The 25,391-nt window shown below is 42.5% G+C and overlaps 1 protein-coding gene across 1 annotated transcript; it reads left to right on the top strand.

Annotated features, from left to right (window-relative positions):
* The first annotated feature begins 1,627 nt into the window (after positions 1–1,627).
* On the top strand, positions 1,628–4,905 carry LOC132882845 (doublesex- and mab-3-related transcription factor A1-like). The gene is made up of 2 exons (XM_060915952.1): positions 1,628–2,021; positions 3,884–4,905. The coding sequence occupies exons 1-2, from the start codon at positions 1,646–1,648 to the stop codon at positions 4,666–4,668; spliced, it is 1,161 nt and encodes a 386-aa protein (XP_060771935.1). The 5' UTR covers positions 1,628–1,645; the 3' UTR covers positions 4,669–4,905.
* Positions 4,906–25,391: the final 20,486 nt, after the last annotated feature.

Genomic DNA, 25,391 nt, shown 5'->3' with positions numbered 1-25,391 from the left:
TCACACTAGTGAGTGACTGTGACATTTGTAAACAAACACGGCCACCAGGCTTGCTTTGTTAAATACGAAAGATTTTGAGAGAATTTTTAAAGAGAAAGACACATTGAACACCTGAAAGGAATCTCATCTCATCTCATTATCTGTAGCCGCTTTATCCTGTTCTACAGGGTCGCAGGCAAGCTGGAGCCTATCCCAGCTGACTACGGGCGAAAGGCGGGGTACACCCTGGACAAGTCGCCAGGTCATCACAGGGCTGACACATAGACACAGACAACCATTCACACTCACACCTATGGTCAATTTAGAGTCACCAGTTAACCTAACCTGCATGTCTTTGGACTGTGGGGGAAACCGGAGCACCCGGAGGAAACCCACGGGGAGAACATGCAAACTCCGCACAGAAAGGCCCTCGCTGGCCACGGGGCTCGAACCCAGACCTTCTTGCTGTGAGGCGACAGCGCTAGCCACTACACCACCGTGCCGCCTCCCTGAAAGGAATGTGTATGAATAATAATAATATTGGCTGGCTTTTATTCATGGTACTGTATATCAGATATATTCAATTCAGCTACTCTTCAACTCATTCAGTATCGTGCTAGGTGAATGGAATATATCTGACATACCACTCAACACCAGCCAATATTATTTAAATATTAAACAACCACCAGCATGGGCAGACCAAATTAAAGATTTTGACAGCCAGTTTATGCTAGTTATTGGAATTAACGCAAGTCCAACCTGATATCATCAAATAAAACAGATCAACTTAGTTAAATGTTAAATATAGCCAGTTAATTTTGGCAAATTAGCAAAATTTCCCTCAATATGCTTTTTTGAATTACGGAGGTAAACCAAATGCCTCATTTTAGATGACTCTTTGCTCACTGCAGCATATTGAATCATGTTACTGAGGTAAGGACAGAGGGCTCATCCTCTGATTCAACACTTTCACTGTCAGAAATAAGGGTTCAGTCAGAGTCCATTTCTGTCCCCCAAGGTACAATCTACACTAATGTACCCCCTAGGGCTCGTTATTGGACCTCAAGGTAACGATGTGGACCTTTTTGGGGTCAAAAAGGTACCTACATGTTCCCAATCAGTATATAAAGGGTACAAATAAGTCCCTTAGAGGGTACTGCACCAGTGACAAGCCATTGTAGCTCTAAAGGTACAAAAATGTACTTTATTTTCTGAGAGTGTAGTCTGGTGCATTATCTGTTTTCATTCACACGGGTTGCTATCGCGCAATATATCTTGTGTAGCATGAGGAGCTTACAGCAGGTGATGAATTGGCATGATTTTGGAAGTTTGTATTCTACAGTGATTAACTTGATTGGATGCTAAACTAAAATCACTGGATGTTAAATTGAAGTGATTGGATCCACACCTTCCACCTTCTCACCTGAAAACTGATCAAATGAAAATAATTCTGGATCAGACTGTTACTCTCGACATGGAATTTTTGGAAGGTAAGTGTGTGTGTGTGTGTTACCTTGCAGTCACTTGAGAACAATGAAGGTTTTAGAGTGAAGCTCATTGGCTGAACCTGAGCCTTCATCTGAATGTGGTGGGTGTGTGTTTGTGTGAGGATTTAAAACCTGCATCTCTGCACACAGTCACACACACACTCACACACACTGGAGACATGGATGGCCCTCTTCCCCAGCTGCACGCGCCCTTGTTGCTCCGTGCACCGCACCTCCTGGACCGGGCTCAGTATCCCGCACGGAGCCCAAAGTGTGCACGCTGCAGGAACCATGGTGTCGTCTCGGCACTCAAGGGCCACAAGCGCTTCTGCCGGTGGAGGGACTGCGCATGCGCCAAGTGTGCGCTCATCGCTGAGCGCCAGAGGGTCATGGCAGCGCAGGTTGCTCTCCGCCGACAGCAAGCGCATGAGGAGAGTGAAGCCCGACAGATGCAGCAGATCCTTTACCCGGGGTCGGGGCTCATGGAGAGAGGGGTCACACCAAGTAACACACTGGGGCTACACACCGCCTTCAGCAGCGAGCACAGGAACAACGGTGCGTCCATGATGATGATGAAAATGATGATGATGATAGTAGTATTCTGTATGAGGTTGTGTAGTTATTGACCTATTAATTATTTTACTTAATGTTTATTCACATTTCAAGTGTTGCAGTGGGTTGTATATGGGGATTGCAAGATAGAGAAAGATCTAATCTAATAGAATGATTAATTAACAATCAAAGTGACAGTGCAGAGTGATGTACGGATGGATTAGTATGAAAGATAACTTGCAAATGACAGTGTGAAGTTTAGTATTAGTATTGCACATTAGCGTGTGCCGAACAGTCTTATAGCATTGGAGTAGAAGCTGTCCCTGAACCTTGTGTGTGTAGTCCTGAGCATTTTACCAGAGGGCAGAAAAGAAAAAGGTATCAGTGCAGGGTGACTTGAGGGTGACTGGAGTCTTCCATGATGCACTTTGTTTTTCTGAGGCAGCTCATGGTGGAAATGTCCTGGGTTGCTGAGAATCTTACGGTCCTTTGAGCCATTTTTACCCCCTTCTGAAGGGCTTTCTTGTCCTGTGTTGTGCAGCTGCCATAACACCCTGTGAGGATGGACTCTACAGCACATCTGTAGAAACTGGTGAGGACTGTAGTGGAAATCTGGCCTTTTCCTCAGATGCCTGAGGAACTGAAAACATTGGTGGGCCTTTTTAATTGTCTCTACCGTGTGCTCTGTCCACTTGAGGTCATCATTGATGGTGGCCCCAAGGGACCTGAAGCTACTGACCCTCTCTACAGAGTCCCCAGAGACATACATAAAGCTATGAACTGCATGAGCACACACAACTGCAGACGGAAAACATCTGTACACCATTCGTTAACAGAAAGAAAATTAATATCTCATCTCATCTCATTATCTCTAGCCGCTTTATCCTGTTCTACAGGGTCGCAGGCAAGCTGGAGCCTATCCCAGCTGACTACGGGTGAGAGGCGGGGTACACCCTGGATAAGTCACCAGGTCATCACAGGGCGAAAATTAATATAGAAACTAAATTAGGATCAAACCTTCAAATGGAAATGGTTCATATTGTTCACAACAAGTGTGTAGCTAAAAACAAGGCGTGTAGGTCTATTTATTAAAATGGTATAAAATGTGGAGTGAAATCAACTTTTTGTGTAACACCTCAGAAACATTTATTACAAGTCAGAAAATCAGGAATCTGAATGTTTCTTCAGCTCCGACTTGTTTCCACGACTTGAAACTTGAAGAGATGTAAACGTGAAACCCAAGTCGCACATAAGGGCTGTGGTATTGAGCTAAAACCATTAAAAAATGCTTCTAAGCAAAATGCTACAAGCTAGAAACTAACCTACACTACAGGAGTGATAATGATGCAGGCCTAATGAGTAGACAATGTTTTCTCACTGCGTGTAATTGTTTATCAGGTATATTTGTTTATAATATGCTGATTTTAGGCGGCACGGTGGTGTAGTGGTTAGTGCTGTCGCCTCACAGCAAGAAGGTCCTGGGTTCGAGCCCCGGGGCCGGCGAGGGCCTTTCTGTGCGGAGTTTGCATGTTCTCCCCGTGTCCGCGTGGGTTTCCTCCGGGTGCTCCGGTTTCCCCCACAGTCCAAAGACATGCAGGTTAGGTTAACTGGTGACTCTAAATTGACCGTAGGTGTGAATGTGAGTGTGAATGGTTGTCTGTGTCTATGTGTCAGCCCTGTGATGACCTGGCGACTTGTCCAGGGTGTACCCCGCCTTTCGCCCGTAGTCAGCTGGGATAGGCTCCAGCTTGCCTGCGACCCTGTAGAAGGATAAAACGGCTAGAGATAATGAGATGAGATGCTGATTTTATTTTCATTAAAGTTATTCTCATACCCTATATTTGTTTTTGTTTGTTTGTTTGCAGGAGATCCTGTGAAAAAATATATGTTTAATGGCTTCATGGTTGGCTCTGACATGCGCCCGGTGACGTCCCCGTTGGCCAATACTGACCTTGGCCCAGAGGCCAGTCCCACAGAGCCATTTCAGCTTGGTGGAAACCAGTCTCCCGGGCTTGACCGGCTCTCTGACCACACTACAAGCCCGCGATCTCTCTCCTTGTCAGATCTGGAGTCGGGAAGCGAGTCAGACAAACCGAAAGTCGAGGCGTCTGGAGACGTGGCGAGGTCAGTTTCTTCCGGTAGAGAGCGCGAGCCTGTCGAGGTGCTGATGAAAATCTTCCCTCATGTCAAGCAGGATGTGCTGGAGTCAGCTCTGAGTACATGCTCAGGAGACATTGTGAAGGCCATCGAAATGCTGCTTGCCTCTAAAGAGGGTCAAGAGGCAGATGAACCGGACGCTCCGTTAACTGAGAACACAGCGGCGGTGCTGCAGCAGTCTCACACGCTCCACCTTCCCACCTCAAAGTCTGCCTTCTCCCCGCTGCAGTCCTCTGTGGTTAAACCTTTCGGAAGTGACAGCTTTTACGGGCTCAGTCCGTGTTTCGGGATCAATCCACTGCGTATTGCGTATTCTGGTGGTGGAGGCACGTTTCCAAGTTTTATCTCTCCATACTTGACATCTGGACTGCTCCCTGCCTTGCCTCTGCGTGCACCCGTCGATTATCCATTTCCCCCCATGATCCGGGATTTGGCCTACCAGAGCAAAGACACTCTCAGCACCGCATCTCTCTACTCAGGACACCGGAAGTGATTAATACTGTACTGTTAGATTTGTATATTAGCCACAGCAAAGAATGTGGTGATGCGGTTTTATATGTCTCCAGTTTTGTAGCCTATAAATGAACCTCTCTTGCCTTGGAATGTCAGCACCATTCTATTTTTGTATCTGATCATATTTTCTAGCTTTCTATTTTGATTAGCCTGAACTGTACAAAGCCTGTATTTTCATGTTTTGTAAATAAACCCTCCACTTGGAGAAAAATCAGAATGGTATGTTTGTGTCTAGTATTCTGGATCTTCTTCCACCTTTACATCTTCAAATAGAAAAACACATATAAACACATAAAACACACACATACACAATAAGAAGAAGACTTTATTCATCTGGTAGGAAACATTTTTTCTTGAAAAAGTTTCAAAACCTATCTCAAACCTAACCTATCTATTTTACATAAAAGTATGTACAATGCTTGTTAATTAATAAACTTACTGCAAAACTGGTCCTAAATTCAGCAAATTCACAAATTTAGGTTTGTGAAGTTTAGGTAGCTTTTGCTTGTTTGTTTGGCCCTGAATAGAATTATTTTCATTTACATAAAAATGTATAATTTGGACTGGTCTTCATTTTTATCCAAAGTAAAGCCAAATTGGTTGGCTAACACTGAGAGATCTAAGTGTAAGATAAAATTTCTACAGCCCTATTAGGGATTAGTTCTCTGTGGGGAGTTGGGGTATTTCCATCCTTTACAGGTGCTACTCTGATATTTTTCTCATCCAGATCAGTGTTTTCTTTCCCAAACCTTCCCCTAGTAAACATAAGGTCCAAGATAAAGGGGAAACCAGTGTTTCATGTCTGTGAAGATTCTCAATCATCCAGGTCATAGTAAACTGTGGGTGGTAGAAATGGGCAACTGGACTTGCTTGAAAATTCTTGAAAACGTTTCACCTCTCGTCCAAAAGGCTTCCTCAGTTCTGTCTGACTAATAGGGAGTATCAGATATTTATCTTATAAATATCTTATAGTATAAGATAAATATCTGATACTCCCTATTAGTCAGACAGAACTGAGGAAGCCTTTTGGACGAGAGGTGAAACATTTTCAAGAATTTTCAAGCAAGTCCAGTTGCCCATTTCTACCACCCACAGGAAACCAGTGTTGTAGTTGAGTCACTAAATCTCAAGTCCGAGTCCAGTCTCGAGTCCCCAGTGTTCAAGTCCAAGTCATTAAAAAAAATTTTGAGTCGAGTCCAACACTCCAACTGCACCATTTGACGGTGGCTGTTTTAGCACCATTAACATTAGTTTGTTCCTGAACATGACGTATGAACAGGTGAATGTGCATTCTCTTTGTCAGGGAGTGCAAAGTATTCTGTCAGAGATGGTTGGGAGATGGATGTAAGTGCAGAAGGTGTGTTTATTAATACAATTGAAGACAGGTAAACAATCCAGAATGGCAGGCAAAATCGTAAAACAGGCAGTAGGTCGAGCGAAGCACAAACAGGCTATCGTATGGCAGAATCAAAGTCAAGAAACAGGAAATCAGGGATCAGGAAACCAAACAAGGAAATAAGGCTTGGTAATGTGTCAGCAATGCAACTCAATACGTCGCAAAGTAAGTGTGTTTTCACAGTTTTTATATAGATGTGCTGATTGTGCCTTAATCCTGTGCAGGTGCGAGTCGTTTATGGCGCGCGTGAGAGTCCGCTTGGTGCGTGCGCTGTTCGGAGCGCGGGTGAGCGTCTATCTGATGCACACGTCAAGGCATGCAGGTGTGACACTCTTGTGCAAAATTAGTACAAAATTAATGTAGATATAAATATCTTATGCCAAATTACTATGGTATGTTACAAAAAATAAAGAAAAAATCTGAGTCCTCTTCTCCAGTTTACGAGTCCTAATGCAGTTAAGGCACGAGTCCAAGTCCGAGTCATTAGTGCTGAAGTCCAAGTCAAGTCACGAGTCCTTAAAATTAGGGCACAAGTCGGACTCGAGTCTGAGTCCTGGACTCGAGTACTACAAGCCTGGGGGAAGCCATGGCCTAATAGTTAGAGAAATGACCAAAAGGTCACCGGTTTGATTCCCTGGACCAGCAGGAATGGCTGAAGGGGCCTTGAGCAAGGCACTTAACCCCCAACTGCTCCACAAACTGCTCTGGGTATGTTGTATGTCGCTCTGGATAAGAGACTCTGCTAAATGCTTGTAATGTAATATCATGTAAGTTTTTACTGAACTGTGGAGTGGGATGTTTTAGTCATGAAAAGTTTGAACAGGGTCAAGATCAGGCTACAAACTATGAGTAAAACTTAAACCAGAAAATATTGTCATTTCACAAAGCTGAAACATGAAGACAAGGACACATAAACACACAGAGCCAAATCATTTGATTGTCTCACTATTAATTGCTTACTTTTTCAATTGTGGTAATAAAATTGAAAAACTTACATTAGGCTTTACATTAAATGTCTTCCATCCATCCGTTATCTCAACCGCTGGGTTGTAAAGGAAGTTGGATCCAATCCCATCTGACTTCAGGAAAGAGGCAGGGGTCACCCTGGACAGGTCACCAATCTATCACAGGGCAAACACTGAGATGAACAACCATTCATACTCACATTCACACCTATGGGCAATTGAGGTTTTTCACCCACGTGACCAAGTCATGTGATGCATCGTTAGGCTGCCATTTTGGACGTCATGGCTCGAATCAGTTTGAATGCGAGGAAGGCGACAAACGAAAAACATAAAAGAAAAAGGAGCGAGATGCAGAAAACACCTTCACTATCCAGCGACGTAGGGCATTTACAGGGCGAGCAGAGGGAGAGGTATTTGCAAAAATTGAGGTTAGCAGGCTTAGAGAACGACGTTTACCTGCTTCCACCAGGATTGTTCACTGACGAAGCCCTCGTCTTTACCTGACTTCGGCCCACATGATCTGTATACCTATGTCATTAAAAACCCATCGCCATACACAGGTATTGATCTGAAAGCGTATAAGAGTTTGGATGCCTACAAATATTTTGTGTCAGGCTGGGTAACATGCCTACATCAGTGGGTCGTCCCTGGAGCCGGTGGTCGCCATCTTATTACAGCTAAGGTTTGTTCACATTTTCATTTACTTTTGGTCCTCAGGATAAACAAAATGTTATTAAATGTCATTGAAATAACTTCTTAGTCTGTTGAGACATGGCCCGTTATAAATTTGCTGTTACCAGGCAATGACCAAGAACTGTATTATTAGGGTCGGTGTCTGTGTTGTAGCAGTGTACTAGCAGCTAGCTGTTAGCACTAGCTAATGTCAACAACATATGCTAGTATGTTACTGTAGCAATGTTTACGTTCAGTCATTTGGATGACTGTTAAAACCTTTCAGCCTCAAGTTTTTCCTTTACTGTATTTACTAGTTTACTGTAATTATGATCCGGCAGCTATTTACACCGGATCCAGTGTAAATAGCTGCCGGAGCGCGCTCTGGCTTACTCCCCCTCAAATTAAGCAGCGCACTCCGGGAGCAAGCCGGAGCGTGCTGCTTAATTTGAGGGGGAGCAAGCCGGAGCGCGCTCCGGAACCTCGGCCGGAGCACTCCGGGAGCAAGCCGGAACGCGCTGCTTAATTTGAGGGGGAGCAAGCCGGAGCGCGCTCCGGAACCTCGGCCGGAGCACTCCGGGAGCAAGCCGGAGCGCGCTGCTTAATTTGAGGGGGAGCAAGCCGGAGCGCGCTGCTTAATTTGAGGGGGAGCAAGCCGGAGCACGCTCCGGCAGCTATTTACACTGGCTCCGTTGACATTAGCTAGCTTGACCTTCAAAATGGAGGACACCGGGGTGTCACGTGACCCTGTGACGTCAGGTGAAAAACCTCAATAGACCTCCTCGGCTCCACTGGAGTGCTGTGGTCACATAGTTTGAAATGGGGACACAACCGCCTACATGCTTCATGTTCATATGGATAATCTGTATTCATGAACTACAAAGTCTGAGACATAGCTCAAAATGGTGCATTATTGTGCAGCTTATGGCTGCAATAACAATTCAACTGATAGTAGTCTCTCATTTCATTCTTTTCCAAGCAATAAAAGACTTCAGGAGGTAAGAAATTACTACATTTACAAATGAATTCGCATTGTTTGGTAGTTGTGTGCACTGTAGCATTGAAACCTTCGTCTTGCTGAGCCAGTTAAATTTGTATTTCTTTTAGATATGGATTACAAGAATTAAGAGAGATAAAAGAAAAGATTTCAAGCTATCTAATTCGATGAAAGTGTCTTCGGCACATGTTAGCGAGGAAACTTTAATTAATACCAAAAGCAAAGTAAGGAGGTTAAAACCTGATACTCTGCCAAGTCTTGAACAGAAGATGACAAGAAAAAGGTCACTTCCTGCAAAGCTAGAGATGATGATTTGCGATAGTAATCATGGACATTTTTGTCATTTAATTGAGTTTTTTTTAATCCAAATTGTATCACTGGCCACACGAATAGAACTATTAGCGACCGCCATTTTGGATTTGTGTTTACCCATTTCAGATCACGCAATCTTGAGTCTCTTTACAGTGGTGCTTGAAAGTTTGTGAACCCTTTAGAATTTTCTATATTTCTGCATAAATATGACCTAAAACATCATCAGATTTTCACACAAGTCCTAAAAGTAGATAAAGAGAACCCAGTTAAACAAATGAGACAAAAATATTATACTTGGTCAGTTATTTATTGAGGAAAATGATCCAATATTACCCGGGCGGCATGGTGGTGTAGTGGTTAGCACTGTCGCCTCACAGCAAGAAGGTCCTGGGTTCGCGGCCTGTGAGGGCCTTTCTGTGTGGAGTTTGCTTGTTCTCCCCGTGTCTGCGTGGGTTTTCTCCGGGTGCTCTGGTTTCCCCCACAGTCCAAAGACATGCAGGTTAGGCTAATTGGTGGCTCTAAATTGACCGTAGGTGTGAGCATGAATGGTTGTCTGTGTCTATGTGTTGGCCCTGCTATGACCTGGTGACTTGTCCAGGGTGTACCCTGCCTCTCTCCCATAGTCAGCTGGGACAGGCTCCAGCTTGCCTGCGACCCTGTAGGATAGGATAAGCAGCTACGATGGATGGATGGATTCAATATTACGTATCTGTGAGTGGCAAAAGTATGTGAACCTCTAGGATTAGCAGTTAATTTGAAGGTGAAATTAGAGTCAGGTGTTTTCAATCAATGGGATGACAATCAGGTGTGAGTGGGCACCCTGTTTTATTTAAAGAACAGGGATCTACCAAAGTCTGATCTTCACAACACATGTTTGTGGAAGTGTATCATGGCACGAACAAAGGAGATTTCTGAGGACCTCAGAAAAAGCGTTGTTGATGCTCATCAGGTTGGAAAAGGTTACAAAACCGTCTCTAAAGAGTCTGGACTCCACCAATCCACAGTCAGACAGACTGTGTACAAATGGAGGAAATTCAAGACCATTGTTACCCTCTGCAGGAGTGGTCGACCAACAAAGATCACTCCAAGAGCAAGGCGTGTAATAGTCAGTGAGGTCACAAAGGACCCCAGGGTAACTTCTAAGCAACTGAAGGCCTCTCTCACATTGGCTAATGTTAATGTTCATGAGTCCACCATCAGGAGAACACGGAGCAACAATGGTGTGCATGGAAGGGTTGCAAGGAGAAAGCCACTGCTCTCCAAAAAGAACATTGCTGCTCATCTGCAGTTTGCTAAAGATCACGTGGACAAGCCAGAAGGCTTTTGGAAAAATGTTTTGTGGACGGATGAGACCAAAATAGAACTTTTTGGTTTAAATGAGAAGCGTTATGTTTGGAGAAAGGAAAACACTGCATTCCAGCATAAGAACCTTATCCCATCTGTGAAACATAGTGGTAGTAGTATCATCGTTTGGGCCTGTTTTGCTGCATCTGGGCCAGGATGGCTTGCCATCATTGATGCACCAATGAATTCTGAATTATACCAGCGAATTCTAAAGGAAAATGTCAGGACATCTGTCCATGAACTGAATCTCAAGAAAAGGTGGGTCATGCAGCAAGACAATGTCCCTCAGCACACAAGTCATTCTACCAAAGAATGGTTAAAGAAGAATAAAGTTAATGTTTTGGAATGGCCAAGTCAATGTCCTGACCTTAATCCAATCAAAATGTTGTAGAAGGACCTGAAGTGAGCAGTCCGTGTGAGGAAACCCACCAACATCCCAGAGTTGAAGCTGTTCTGTACGGAGGAATGGGCTAAAATTCCTCCAAGCCGGTGTGCAGGACTGATCAACAGTTACCAGAAACGTTTAGTCACAGTTATTGCTCACAAAGGGGTCACACCAGATACTGAAAGCAAAGGTTCACATACTTTTGCCACTCACAGATATGTAATATTGGATCATTTTCCTCAATAAATAAATGACCAAATATAATATTTTTGTCTCATTTGTTTAACTGGGTTCACTTTATTTACTTTTAGGACTTGTGTGAAAACCTGATGATGTTTTAGGTCATATTTATTTAGAAATATAGAAAATTCTAAAGGGTTCACAAACTTTCAAGCACCACTGTAGGTCTGTTTAGAGTAGCCAATTGAATTCATCTGCATGTATTTGGACTGTGGGTGGAAACTGGAGCATCTGGAGGAAACCCACACAGGCACAAGGAGAACATGCCAAATCCACACAGAAAGGCCCCCATCGGCATTCAATGTTTTGTTCATTTTTATCCTTTCAAAGTGACCCTATTATTATTAATCTGATTAAGCAAAAGTTTTTACACAAGTATAATTTTCTCCACAGCGTCTATTAGCTTATAATTCTACATACCACTGAATATATAAAGTCTTCGGTACCCTATTTTTTTTACAAACTAACTTTGTTATAGATTTTTATTTTATTTATATTTTACGATTCCTACATTACTGAGCCAGTATAAAAACGTTTTCAATTTCCAAATTGAGTTTTCCAGGACAAAATTAAATGTTACAGAAAAAATGTTACGTCAGTAAAGAAAGCAGCATGTTACATAAGAAACACTTTTGTAATGTGGGTGGCATTGTGGTGTAGTGGTTAGCATTGTCGCCTCACAGCAAGAAGGTTCTGGGTTTGAGCCCAGTGGCCAGTGAGGGCCTTTCTGTGTGGAGTTTGCATGTTCTCCCCGTGTCTGCGTGGGTTTCCTCCGGGTGCTCCGGTTTCCCTCACAGTCCAAAGACATGCAGTTAGGTTAATATGGGGTGACCTTGGGCTGAAGTACCCTTGAGCAGGGTACTTAACCCCTGACTACTCCCTGGGTGCTGTAGCATGGCTGCCCACTGCTCTGGGTGTGTGTGTGTGTGTGTGTGTGTGTGTGTGTGTTCACTGTTTCAGATGAGTTAAATGCAGAGGATGAATCTTACTGTGCTTAAAGGTCATAGGCAACGGTTGGAGGTGAAATGTAGAATATCAACTTTATTGTCTAGAAGAACGACCCAAAAAGCGAATTCAATCTTCCTGGTGTCTAATTTGCACCCTAAAATTGAATAAAATGCTTAAAATATACTGTTTTGCCCAATTTCCAAAGGTTTGTTTACATCTCACTTATGTGCACTTTCACCGCCAGGGGACCGTCGTCGTGATGTCATTTAAGCCGAACAGACTGGAAGCAGCTCTGTGTTTACTTGCGAACTGAGCACACGTTTAGGAGGTTCATTTATTTAACCACTTTCTAAATATACTTTTGTGGCAGCGGGGGTGTGGTCAAGCGTCAGTCTGTGAATGGAGGGCGGAGCCAGGGAAGGTGAGTGACAGAATCACTGCACCTTACGGGAATTAACCTGTGTTTGTGTGTCTTCCCCAGTGACCACGCCCTATAAGAGGAGAGGGAGAGCAGAGGAAGGGAGCTCTCTCTCCAACCAGAACACTTGTGTGCGTGCGTGTGTGCGTGGGAGAATAAATGTCAAGCTGAAAAGCTAAAATAAAAGGGTTTTTGCGAACTCAGTTCTGGCCTGCCGTGCTTCTGTGCTCCACCCACCTTAACTACTTCTACAGTGGTGCCGACACCCGGGACGGAGTACAGAAGAGAACAGCCCCATGGAGTCCTCCCCCTTCAAGGACCTGGTCCATGCCCTCGCCTCGGCCCAACTGGAGAGAAACATACAGGGCTAATTTTCAACAATTCAGTGATAACATATACCAGGACATTTAATGGGGTTACCCACTGATGCGCACAGGGGCACACACACACAATCCCTGTAATAGAACGTGGATTCATTTATATTGCTAATATAATTTATTGCTAATATTAATACAAGCATTATACCATTTATAGCCTACTCTAAACACACACAAACATTAATCATGTTAACCAATAGCATGTTAGCAGGTAGCCATTGCAAATCAACTTCAATTTAGTGGCCACTTTATTAGGAACACTTGTGTAAAACCATGCACAGACATTTACACTGAGCATGTCAGCCATTGTCATGTTAGCAGGCTAGCGGTTAGCATGTTAGCTGTGACTAATCAACTTCAACTTAATGGCCACATTATTAGGAACACGTGTCTGTATAAACACGCGCATACATTTAGCATGCAAATGGCATGAGAAACATTAGCATGTTAGCATGCCCGCAGGTATCATTTTAGCGGTGACAAATTAACTTCAGCTTAGTGGCCACTTCATTAGGAACACTTGCGTTCGGACATACACACACACACGCAGACATTTATCATGTTAGTCAATAGCATGTTAGCATGCTGGCAGGTAGCCATGACAAACTATCCCTTTTGTCTCATTTCCACAATGATTGTACAGGATCCCTCAGGATTCTTTACTTGAAAAATTGCAAGCAAAGGTAAAAATGTTTTCCTCCAATCTTCTTCTTTTTGCTTGAGCATTGCTGGCCTGTTTCTTCTTTGACTGCTTGCTTTTGTGCTCGAATTTTGTCGGAACAGCGTCAGGTTTGAGCCTTCTCTGTCCGACACTGATACCTAAACTCTCCAACAGATGGGGATTCTTCAAAAATGAATCCTCCTCGAAGTGATCGGAGCATAGAGCGGCGTATTTACCCGGCTGCCAACCCTCTCGCTTCACATGCACAATCCACTCTCTCCTCCTCTTTTGGAAAAAAGTAAAAACTTCTTCCTGAACGAGTCCCGTTGTCACAGTTCACTGCACAACAATAAGGCATGGGTTTTTCTTTGGAAATTCCTGAACGCACGTCTGCACTCAAGCCGAACGGCAATGTTAATAAACGGAAGTGGACTCAACTCAAGCGGTTTGTTTGGCTTAAATGACGTCATGCACTGAGTGGTCATGGAAATAGCCGACAGAAATTCGCCGCGATCCGCGCTAACTTATTTTAATTATTACTTATTAACAATACGTCTTGGGACCAGAAGAAAATTACAGAGGGTTTTTTAACATACAATGGGGCAAAAAAGTATTTAGTCAGCCACCAATTGTGCAAGTTCTCCCACTTAAAAAGATGAGAGAGGCCTGTAATTTTCATCATAGGTACACTTCAACTATGAGAGACAGAATGGGGGGAAAGAATCCAGGAAATCACATTGTAGGATTTTTAATGAATTAATTGGTAAATTCCTTGGTAAAATAAGTATTTGGTCACCTACAAACAAGCAAGATTTCTGGCTCTCACAGACCTGTAACAACTTCTTTAAGAGGCTCCTCTGTCCTCCACTCGTTACCTGTATTAATGGCACCTGTTTGAACTCGTTATCAGTATAAAAGACACCTGTCCACAACCTCAAACAGTCACACTCCAAACTCCACTATGGCCAAGACCAAAGAGCTGTCAAAGGACACCAGAAACAAAATTGTAGACCTGCACCAGGCTGGGAAGACTGAATCTGCAATAGGTAAGCAGCTCGGTGTGAAGAAATCAACTGTGGGAGCAATTATTAGAAAATGGAAGACATACAAGACCACTGATAATCTCCCTCGATCTGGGGCTCCACGCAAGATCTCACCCCGTGGGGTCAAAATGATCACAAGAACGGTGAGCAAAAATCCCAGAACCACACGGGGGGACCTAGTGAATGACCTGCAGAGAGCTGGGACCAAAGTAATAAAGGCTACCATCAGTAACACACTATGCCGCCAGGGACTCAAATCCTGCGGTGCCAGACGTGTCCCCCTGCTTAAGCCAGTACATGTCCAGGCCCGTCTGAAGTTTACTAGAGAGCATTTGGATGATCCAGAAGAGGATTGGGAGAATGTCATATGGTCAGATGAAACCAAAATAGAACTTTTTGCTAAAAACTCAACTTGTCATGTTTGGAGGAGAAAGAATGCTGAGTTGCATCCAAAGAACACCATACCTACTGTGAAGCATGGGGGTGGAAACATCATGCTTTGGGGCTGTTTTTCTGCAAAGGGACCAGGACGACTGATCCGTGTAAAGGAAAGAATGAATGGGGCCATGTATCGTGAGATTTTGAGTGAAAACCTTCCATCAGCAAGGGCATTGAAGATGAAACGTGGCTGGGTCTTTCAGCATGACAATGATCCCAAACACACCGCCTGGGCAACGAAGGAGAGGCTTCGTAAGAAGCATTTCAAGGTCCTGGAGTGGCCTAGCCAGTCTCCAGATCTCAACCCCATAGAAAATCTTTGGAGGGAGTTGAAAGTCCGTGTTGCCCAGCGACAGCCCCAAAACATCACTGCTCTAGAGGAGATCTGCATGGAGGAATGGGCCAAAATACTAGCAACAGTGTGTGAAAACCTTGTGAAGACTTACAGAAAACGTTTGACCTCTGTCATTGCCAACAAAGGGTATATAACAAAGTATTGAGATGAACTTTTGTTATTGACCAAATACTTATTTTCCACTATAATTTGCAAATACATTATTTAAAAATCAGACAATGTGATTTTCTGGATTTTTTTTTCTCATTTTGTCTCTCATAGTTGAGGTGTACCTACAGTATGATGAAAATTACAGGCCTCGCTCATCTTTTTAAGTGGGAGAATTTGCACAATTGGTGACTGACTCAATACTTTTTTGCCCCACTGTATAAAGTTTCAAATCTGCATAAAATTAAAACCGTTGCCTATGAGCTTTAAAGTGTGCATGTGACAAATAATGGTTTATTCTTTTCAAGGCTGCTGGGTTTTGGTGCAAAATGAAGACGCGAGTGTGACAGTCAAAGTGTCCAGAAGAACGGTGGCTGGTTCTGTAAGATGCTCAGTAAAACCTACAGCTCATTTGCTTATAAAACTGCACTCATTGTACCTGAGACTCATATTTAAAAAAAATAAAAATAAAAGGTCATCACAAAAAACATTGACTTTTTTTATGCATTACTGTTTACTCTTTGTTCTTTATTATATTTTTACCTCACCCTTGATGGAGTCAGTGGGGTGAAGTATCAGTGCGGTTTGTTTGTGTGCCTGTCTTTTAAAAATCTAGCGTCTAGACGGTTGCACCAATTGACTTTGAATTTTCAGGGTAGGTGGGCCATGGTCCGTAGATTACCTGATTAAATTTTGGGAGCAGTTGGGTCAAGGTGAAGGTCACCGGAAAGGTCAACCTTTCGGTCAAAATAACATATTTTCCATTATAACTCAAAAACGGTTGCCAATAGACAGATGTTTACTATTATGAGCATATGACTCCCATATGACCTTTCATTTGACACCATGACCTTTGACCTTGAAAGGTCAAACTCGAAGTCATGGATTTTCAGAGGGCTATAACTTGAAAACGGTTAATGGTAAGAGGGCTATAACTTGAAAACGGTTAATGGTAGACAGATATTTACCATTATCAACTTATAGAAAGTGCCATGTGGGCTTTCATTTGGCACCATGACCTTTGACCTTGAATGACAGTGAAATGTCAAACTCAAGGTCATGGATTTTCATAGGACTATAACCTGACAGCTGATGATTGAGAAATATTATCATTATCAACATATAGGTATAAAATAAGTGCTGCCGGGCGAGGTATGTTTTGCTTGGCAACACTTGTTTTTAAATGTAGAATCATTTACTTTCGTTATTTTCAAAGGCGTCTTTGCTCTACAGCATTTCTTTGCATGTGCTGGAGCCTTTTGCACAGTAATGTATATTCACATTTCACCCAGAGATAATGATATCTAGGTGATAAGTTATAGTGCTTTGTTTTGGGGAGCAGAAAAACTTGACAGATTTTTAACACAGACCAGAAATGTAGGCCTACGTCGCTTAAATGCCGCTTTGAAATGAGATGTAACATCGCCCTCTGATGGTAAACTAATCATGTTTAATTAAAGTCAAACATACCCCATCTCATCTCATCTCATTATCTCTAGCCGCTTTATCCTTCTACAGGGTCGCAGGCAAGCTGGAGCCTATCCCAGCTGACTACGGGCGAAAGGCGGGGTACACCCTGGACAAGTCGCCAGGTCATCACAGGGCTGACACATAGACACAGACAACCATTCACACTCACATTCACACCTACGGTCAATTTAGAGTCACCAGTTAACCTAACCTGCATGTCTTTGGACTGTGGGGGAAACCGGAGCACCTGGAGGAAACCCACGCGGACACGGGGAGAACATGCAAACTCCACACAGAAAGGCCCTCGCCGGCCCCAGGGCTCGAACCCAGGACCTTCTTGCTGTGAGGCGACAGCGCTAACCACTACACCACCGTGCCGCCCTCCAGGACGACATGTTGTTTAATTTAAAAAATTGTCATCAGTGGCAAATTGCTGTTGTATAAGAGGAATAAAACACTTTGGGATATACAATCATAGGAAAATAATCAACTTTAGGTTGGTAACATTAACTCTGCTTCACACCACCCTGTCATTGATTACAGCCCTACAGCAGCACAATTCCAAGTGTTTTTTTTTTTTAAATTTGAACAATGCTGCTGGCCCCACTCCTCAGGGTCTCTAGTTACTGCTGGTACCGTTCCTGTACAGTTAGCAAAATCTATTCAGAAGAATTTGGACTAATAACAGAATTACTGGGAGGCTCAGGCTACATCCACACGACAATGGCAACGAGATTTTATAAAAAAAAAATATCGCGTCCACATGGGCAACGGATCAGTAAAATATCAGGTACAGTACATATGGCAACGCAACGCTTGCTGAAAACGATGCAATACACATGCCACACCTCTACGTGCGCTGTAAGATGGTCACATCGGAGACACCAGAACAATAGAAGAAGTAGGACGCATGCGCATAAACCCCTTCTTCTACCCGGCGTGAAGCACTCACAGGAACAAACACACAACAACAAGAAGAAGACGGCTGCGGCTACGCGAGGAAATCGTGCCTTCTGTGTGTACAAATTAGTTTTATTAGTGTGCTTAGTTTTATATAACTTAATTTTCTTATTGTGTGTGAACATTTTGAAAATCATTTTTATATAATTTATATAACTTTTTATATTGTGTGAACATTTTGAAAAGCAGTCTTATCCAATAAAAAAAAAGAAATTCAAGAAATGGTTCAGTTACTTGTTTAAAAGAAAAGCTGTATACAAAAGTGAATGCAATGCAGTGGTTCATACAAAACAGTCTGTTGAAGGGTCTTCTGACCCTTTTCCCCTCTGCCTCCATTATAGTCAGGTAACTGTTGCTTTGTGTGGAAGGCTGTACTTTCTGTTCATCAAAGCAGGTGTAAATTGTCTGTCTGACAGGTCAGTCAGGTTAATGTGTAAACAATTTCAAAAGATTCTTATCCAATAATAAAGATTCTTATCCACTGTCGCTGTTGTTGTTACGAATGATGCACGCGAGAGTGCTGCTTGTTCTAGTCATGTGGTTGTGACGTCATCGTAAACAAATCCGTTCTACTCATCCAGACGACTTCGCAACGGCGCCGTTGCCAGATTTTTCCACTCTGGAACCCGTTCTCAAAAAATATCGTTTTGGGGCACCCAAAACGCCGGTGCCGTGTGGACGCCAGGCCGAAACGATAAACAATTTTATCAGATTCACCTGAATCCATTGCCGTGTGGACAGCCTCTCAGTAGTTAACACTGTCGCCTCACACTAAGAAGGTTCGAATCTTGCGGCCAACTGGCACCTTTCTATTATGTGGAGTTTGCATGTTCTCCTCGTGCTTGCATTGGTTCCCTCCAGGTTTTCCGGTTTCCTCCTACAGTCCAAAGACATGGTTGTTAATCTCTGCTTTAGCCCTGTGATAGATTGGCGACCTGTCCAGGGTGTACCTTGCCTTTCTGCTTGATGTCAGCTGTGTGTGTATGTGTGTGCGCGTGCGCATGTTTACTTGCATAGAAGGGATACACAGAATCGGGTTATTGGACACTTCTGCAGCTGAATGGAATTCAATATCATCTGACTTTTAAAGGTTGCAGTTCACAAGAAAATCTGCTTTTTGCTCTGTGTGTGTGTGTGTGTGTGTGTGTCCTGGGATGCCTTGGCTCAGCATGTTTCCTTGGAGGTTATTGACCTGTGTTTCAGCTGCCTCTGTATTGCTTTCCTAATAGTTGCAGTCAAGCGACTAATGGGTGCAAGGCCCCGATGTCATGATGCTGTTTTCTTTGTATTGATTAACACACACACACACACACACACACACACACACACACACACACACACACACACACACAATCTGCTGGCAAAAGGCCTTTTCTGTAATTTTTAGATGACAGAATAAGGACACCTCAGCTGTATGCTAACCTAAACTGAAGCTAGCATGACTTTTGCTAACCAATGTCACATCCTTCTAGCATCCACTGATCATTAGCCATGTTCAAATTTCTCTGGCTATAAGCTCAAAACACAGAGGTTTATCTTACTCTGTAATGTATCATGCATCCTCATAATATTTTTTCATCCCAGTGTGGATCACTACGTCAATCTTAGTAGTCATCCATGGTGCACCTAGTTCCTGTGAATCGATACCATGGATTTGTTCATTTCAATTTGTTTTTTAATGAAAAAAATCAAACAAACCAACCACGACATGAACAACATGTTATGTCATATAGGTATTGGTTTGTTTGATTTGTTCGTTTAGAAGTGTACCGGTTCATAAAACAATAGGTCCAGTAACAGTTGGTCAAACAACCTCAATATGCTAATTAACATTCTAACAAAATTTTTTTTATTGTGTTAAGTAAGAATTTTAACCTCTCAGATGTTTCAATAGGTTTTCTATGGGTGTTATAAAAAATTGTAGCATTAATATGATTAAGAAAAATTGAATTGATATTGTGTGTCTCTGATATTATCAGGACATTCAATGATAGCAACAGGTTTAAATAAGGTTATGGTGGAAACATCAAAGGAATAAAACACTGTTGCATGATGTGGCATGATATTGGTTGTTTTCCAATAAAAGCACACACTGAAACATCTTCTTCTTCTTCTTCTTCCTCCATTCCTGTCATTCAAGAACATGAACCTGATACTATCATAACCACAGGCTCACCCAAACTGGACAGTTGAAGACCGGAAAATTGTCATTTTTGAAAAACATTTTAGGTCTATTCTGTATGCAGGGATGCAAACAGCGCGCCTTTTGGCGGATGCCGCCTTTTTCACGGCTGAATCGCGCAGATCCGATTTTTTTTTAGGGGGGGCGTATATTGCCTTCCAAACACAGCAAAGTCATATTGTGGGGCAAACAAAGGACCATCGCCATTACCGGCTACGTTATCTCGGACGAATTTATAAAGTTATATAGTCAGTTTTCTAAAATAAAGCTCAATGTCGGCAAAATCAAGCAAACGGAAGTATATGGATACATTGGACGACATCTCACGACAACGGTATGCAGCCAAACTGGCCTTGATTGGGGGAATTGACCTCTACGAAGTGGACAAAGATGCATTTTCAAGTGACTATGCAGGGCTGCCATCCATATCGTACCATGATATTGTGAACTATTTCGTGAATAGTAAAAGTGCCTACACACTTGACGACCTCAAAGCATACAAGTCGCTGGAGTAATACAATTATTTTGTCTGTGGCTGGGTCCGTGAAGTCCACCATATAAAAACAAGTGACAGTCGTGTCCTAATTACAGCCAAGGTATGTAAACATTGGAATTTTAGAGCTCTCAACACTGCATATAAATATATGTGTGTGTATAATATCGAGTTGATTTAAGACTATTATGAATACTGTGCAATATTACTTTGCATCGGAAAGCTGCGCACATTTGCGCGAAGCTGCGCAAATGTGCGCAGCTTTCCGATTCACTGTTTTTTTCTCATCCTTATACTTCCTGTGTTTCATGGACTGTAATGGATTTGCTTATTTAGTAATTTTAATACAGAATTTACTTTGAAATTATAATCAGACACTCCAACGCCCCCCCTAATAAAAAAATCGGATCTGCGCGATTCAGCCGTGAAAAAGGCGGCATCCACCAAAAGGCGCGCTGTTTGCATCCCTGCATACAGAATAGACCTAAAATGTTTTTCAAAAATGACCCTTGCGTGAGTGAAGTGACAAGTGTCAAATAGAAACGTGACAAACGAGCGATATTAAGTGTACATTACAATGTAAACGTACACTCAGCGGTTCCAGTTAGGCATTCTCCAGAGATTGTTCACATGATGTTTTGGTTTCCAAAAACAAACTTAAAACAATTGATTGTTTATTTAAACAACTTACCACTTATAAAATGATCAGAGCAGACTTTGCTGTGTTTGGAAGGCTGATAATCCTTGTGGTTGATTCTTGCAAGCCATAGATTTCTCCTTTGTATGCGGAGTTTCTTTGTTTGCTCACCTTCGTGCTCCCGTACAGTGGGAATTCCATAAAAGCTCCGCTTGACGTCATTATCTGACCTATTACGACAGCCGTGAATACAACAGGTGTGCACCATTGCTAGCTTTAAATAGCCTGCTTGGGTTCTTTTGAAGACTTTGTACTCGTGCGTTACAATGTGTGCTCAGTGACCCATACGGTAAGCTTGACCCACAAGATGGCCGCCACTAGGGAATCCCCGACTCTGTGACATCATGTGAAAACTATCTATATGGTCTTCTGCTGTTGTAGCCCATCCACCCCAAGGTTGGTGTTTTGAGATGCTTTTCTGCTCACCACAGTTGTAAGGAGTGATTATATAAGTTACTATATCCTTCCGCAACACAAAGCAATCTGGCCATTTTCCTCTGACCTCTCTTATCAAGGCGCTTCCACCCACAGAACTGTCACTCACTCAAATTTTTTTTCACACCATTCTATTGTGTGTCCCAGGAGATCAGCAGTTTCTGAAATACTCAAACCAGCTCTTTGGTCCACCAGCCACGATCAAAGTCACAGAGCTCATATTTTTTCTTCATTCTTTGTTCCTAATAAAGTGGACAATGAGTGTATTTGTGACAGTAAATTCTAGTTTATACTTTTAATGGAGTGTAGTTGCATTTTTGGAATAGGCATATACACTCACCGGCCTCTTTATTAGGAACACCCATCCACCTGCTGTTTTATGCAATTATCTCCTCAGCCAATCCCTCGACAGCAGCACAATGCATCAAATCATGCAGATACAAATCAAGAGCTTCAATTAATGTTCACTTCAAACATCAGAATAGGAAAAATTGTGATCTCAAAGTGTAACTTTCACTGTGGTGCTGGTTTGAGCCAGATGGACTGATTTGAGTATTTCAGAAACTGCTGATCTCCTGGGGTTTTCACACACAACAAACAGGCTCTAGAGTTTATACAGAATGATGCGAAAAACAAAAAAACATCGAGTGAGTGACAGTCCTGTGGGTGGAAACAAACGCCTTGTTGATAAGAGAGGTCAGAGGAAAATGTTCAGATTGGTTTGAGCTTTTTTGCCAGAAGGATATAGTAACTCATATAATCACTCTTTCCAACCGTGATGAGCAGGAAAGCATCTCAGCATGCAACAGCAGAAGATCACATTGGGTTCCACTCCTGCAGTCAAGAACAGGGATCTTAGAATCAAGAACAAGTTCCTATTAAAGTGGCCAGTGTGGGTATTGTTTTAGTGCACAATTTCTGTTTTACAAGTCAATTATTTTATAATTTCATGTTTTGTATTTTGCAAGTATGTTTTTTTAAGTTCACACATATGAATTACATATTTCTATGAATTCACAGGCTGAAGTTATTAAAATGACCATATAAACATAACACATCAAGCTAATTTTACACCAGAAGCAAGACTGCACACGCAGCACCCCACTAAAGTGATGGTTAAAAGTTAAAAATTTAAATTTCAAACCGTTATAATGGACGCAGACCGGGCACCTATGAAACACTCACTGAATTAGCGAATTTTATGTGGTTATATACAGCAACAGTGTCTGTTTATAATAACATAACGGGTTTAGTGGTTATGTACAAGTTAAATTTATTAAACCAGTGCAAGAAAAAAAAAACAGCTATGAAAGCTTCAAGCCCACTGTACTTGACACCCTTGCAGTCCCAGACGTTTAATATGTTAGCGTCTTGCTAATAAGATGATGACTTGATGAGGTGTGTTTCAGAGGAAATATGGATTAATTTAAAGGCATTTCCTGCTAAAAACGGAGTAAAACGATTCCTTCAGGACACCATCTGAATAAATTTAATTAAGAGACAGGTAAGAAACTGGACATTGAAATAAATAACAAATCATATGGACAGGAAACTGAAAGTAGCTGAAGATGACTCAAGGGTGCTTTCACACTGCAGGCTGACAGATTTATGAGTCTTTATTTAAAGGTGAATAGTTTTATTTTTGATATGTATGATTTGTGTATGTACAGTACAGAGATTTGTAGCTGGAGCTCGCCTGGGCAGCAGGGGGCAGTGTGTCTCCACAGCCATTTATTATGAAGTGTGTCAATAGATTGGAGCCGTACACAGCTGGAGTTGGACTTCCTGAGAAATGGACACAGTATTACACCTGCATTGGTTAACTGGAGGGAAATAAAATGAGAGAGAGAGAGAGAGAGAGAGAGAGAGAGAGATGTACACTAGAAACTGATAAAATTGCTCGTGAGAAGTGAATGGAGCAGAAGACAAAGAGCTGTCTCAAACTGCATACCTGTGCACTATTCTAGATTATTATACATACAGGACACTTTTTCGATGGAATAAAAACGTGTTCTATTCCCTTCTAGCGGGTTTCATTCATCTGGCTTGATAGCAAGCAATATTGTTAGCATATCGCTTATCCTACATGTATTACGTCACTCTACCCAATGGAGAATGAGTGTTGAATATGGTTTACAATATTGCATGGTTGTCAAGACAACATGTCAAACATTGGAGACATAAAACTTCCACACTAGTGAGTGACTGTGACAATTTGTAAACAAACATGGCCACCAGGTTTGCTTCGTTAAATACGGAAGATTTTGAGAGAATTTTGAAAGAGAAAGATGTACTGAACACCTGAAAGGAATGTATATAAATAATAATAATAGCTGGCTTTTTTTCATGGTACATCAGATATATTCATCTCTCTCTCTCATTATCTCTAGCCGCTTTATCCTTCTACAGGGTCGCAGGCAAGCTGGAGCCTATCCCAGCTGACTACGGGCAAAAGGCGGGGTACACCCTGGACAAGTCACCAGGTCATCACAGGGCTGACACATAGACACAGACAACCATTCACACTCACACCTACGGTCAATTTAGAGTCACCAGTTAACCTAACCTGCATGCCTTTGGACTGTGGGGGAAACCGGAGCACCCGGAGGAAACCCACGTGGACAACATGCAAATTCCACACAGAAAGGCCCTCGCCGGCCCCAGGGCTCGAACCCAGGACCTTCTTGCTGTGAGGCGACAGCGCTAACCACTACACCACCGTGCCGCCCTCAGATATATTCCATTCAGCTATTCGTCTTTGACTCGTTCAGTATCATGTTAGCTGAATGGAATATATCTGATATACCACTCAATGCCAGCCAATATAATTTAATGATTTTACATACCTGATGAAACATATTATAGCTGGACAGTACCTTCCAGTGAGGTGTGGAGGGAAGGACAGTCTTTGTATGATGCAAACAATTCTATCACACCCCCTTGAACAGACGTGGGTGGGAATTCTCTGTATGCACTAACGTTGGTTAACAACTAACTACCTGACTGTTACTGTCCTGTCATACATTTTATGCAAATGTGAATAAGTAGTATGGACACAATTTGGATGCACTCTACCACCATCTGCCCTGTGGGGAAGCCATGGCCTAATGGTTAGAGAAGCTACTTTGGAACCAAAAGGGTGCTGGTTCAATTCCCTGGACCAGCAGGACTGGGTGAAATACACTTGAGCAAGGCACCTAACCCCCAACTGCTTGTACTACTTGTGTCTGATTAGCCAGAGAAAAGCTGATGATGTATTTAATCAATTTGGGTGGTGCCTGACCAAAACGAATCTACCCTGTCCTTTAATCTGGATGTTCAGAGATTATGTATGCTGCAAAAATTTTCAACAATTGATTTCTTCAACATCAGAAATGTTTAAACTGTTCCTGATACTTACGTTTGTACCTCACCAGAAACACCCCTTGGCTTCACTTCAGTCCACCGTCTTCTGTTTTTCCTGGGGGCTTCTTCTTCTTCTTCTTCTTCAGTGGTTAATTTGGGCTCCCATATACGATACCATAGTGTAGTTTGTTTGCACACTATATATCATGATCCGAGTACTATGCAGCTACTATTAAATGCCTACTGAGTATTCGGATATCTTATGGATTATGACGTACTGCTTTTTGGATTCTGGTTGTCCAAGATGGCTGCCCTTTATCACAACCAATCACAGCAGACAACAAAGTTCTGGTGGTGTTGAGAATTATTGATTTCAAAATTCAGACACTTGTTTGAAAGCCACCAATAAGAGGTTTGCATATT

The sequence above is a fragment of the Neoarius graeffei genome, chromosome 3 (assembly GCF_027579695.1).
Source record: "Neoarius graeffei isolate fNeoGra1 chromosome 3, fNeoGra1.pri, whole genome shotgun sequence".
Lineage (NCBI taxonomy): Eukaryota > Metazoa > Chordata > Actinopteri > Siluriformes > Ariidae > Neoarius > Neoarius graeffei.
The sequence above is the reverse complement of the archived record's forward strand: the minus strand, read 5'-3'. Positions and strand labels throughout refer to the sequence as shown.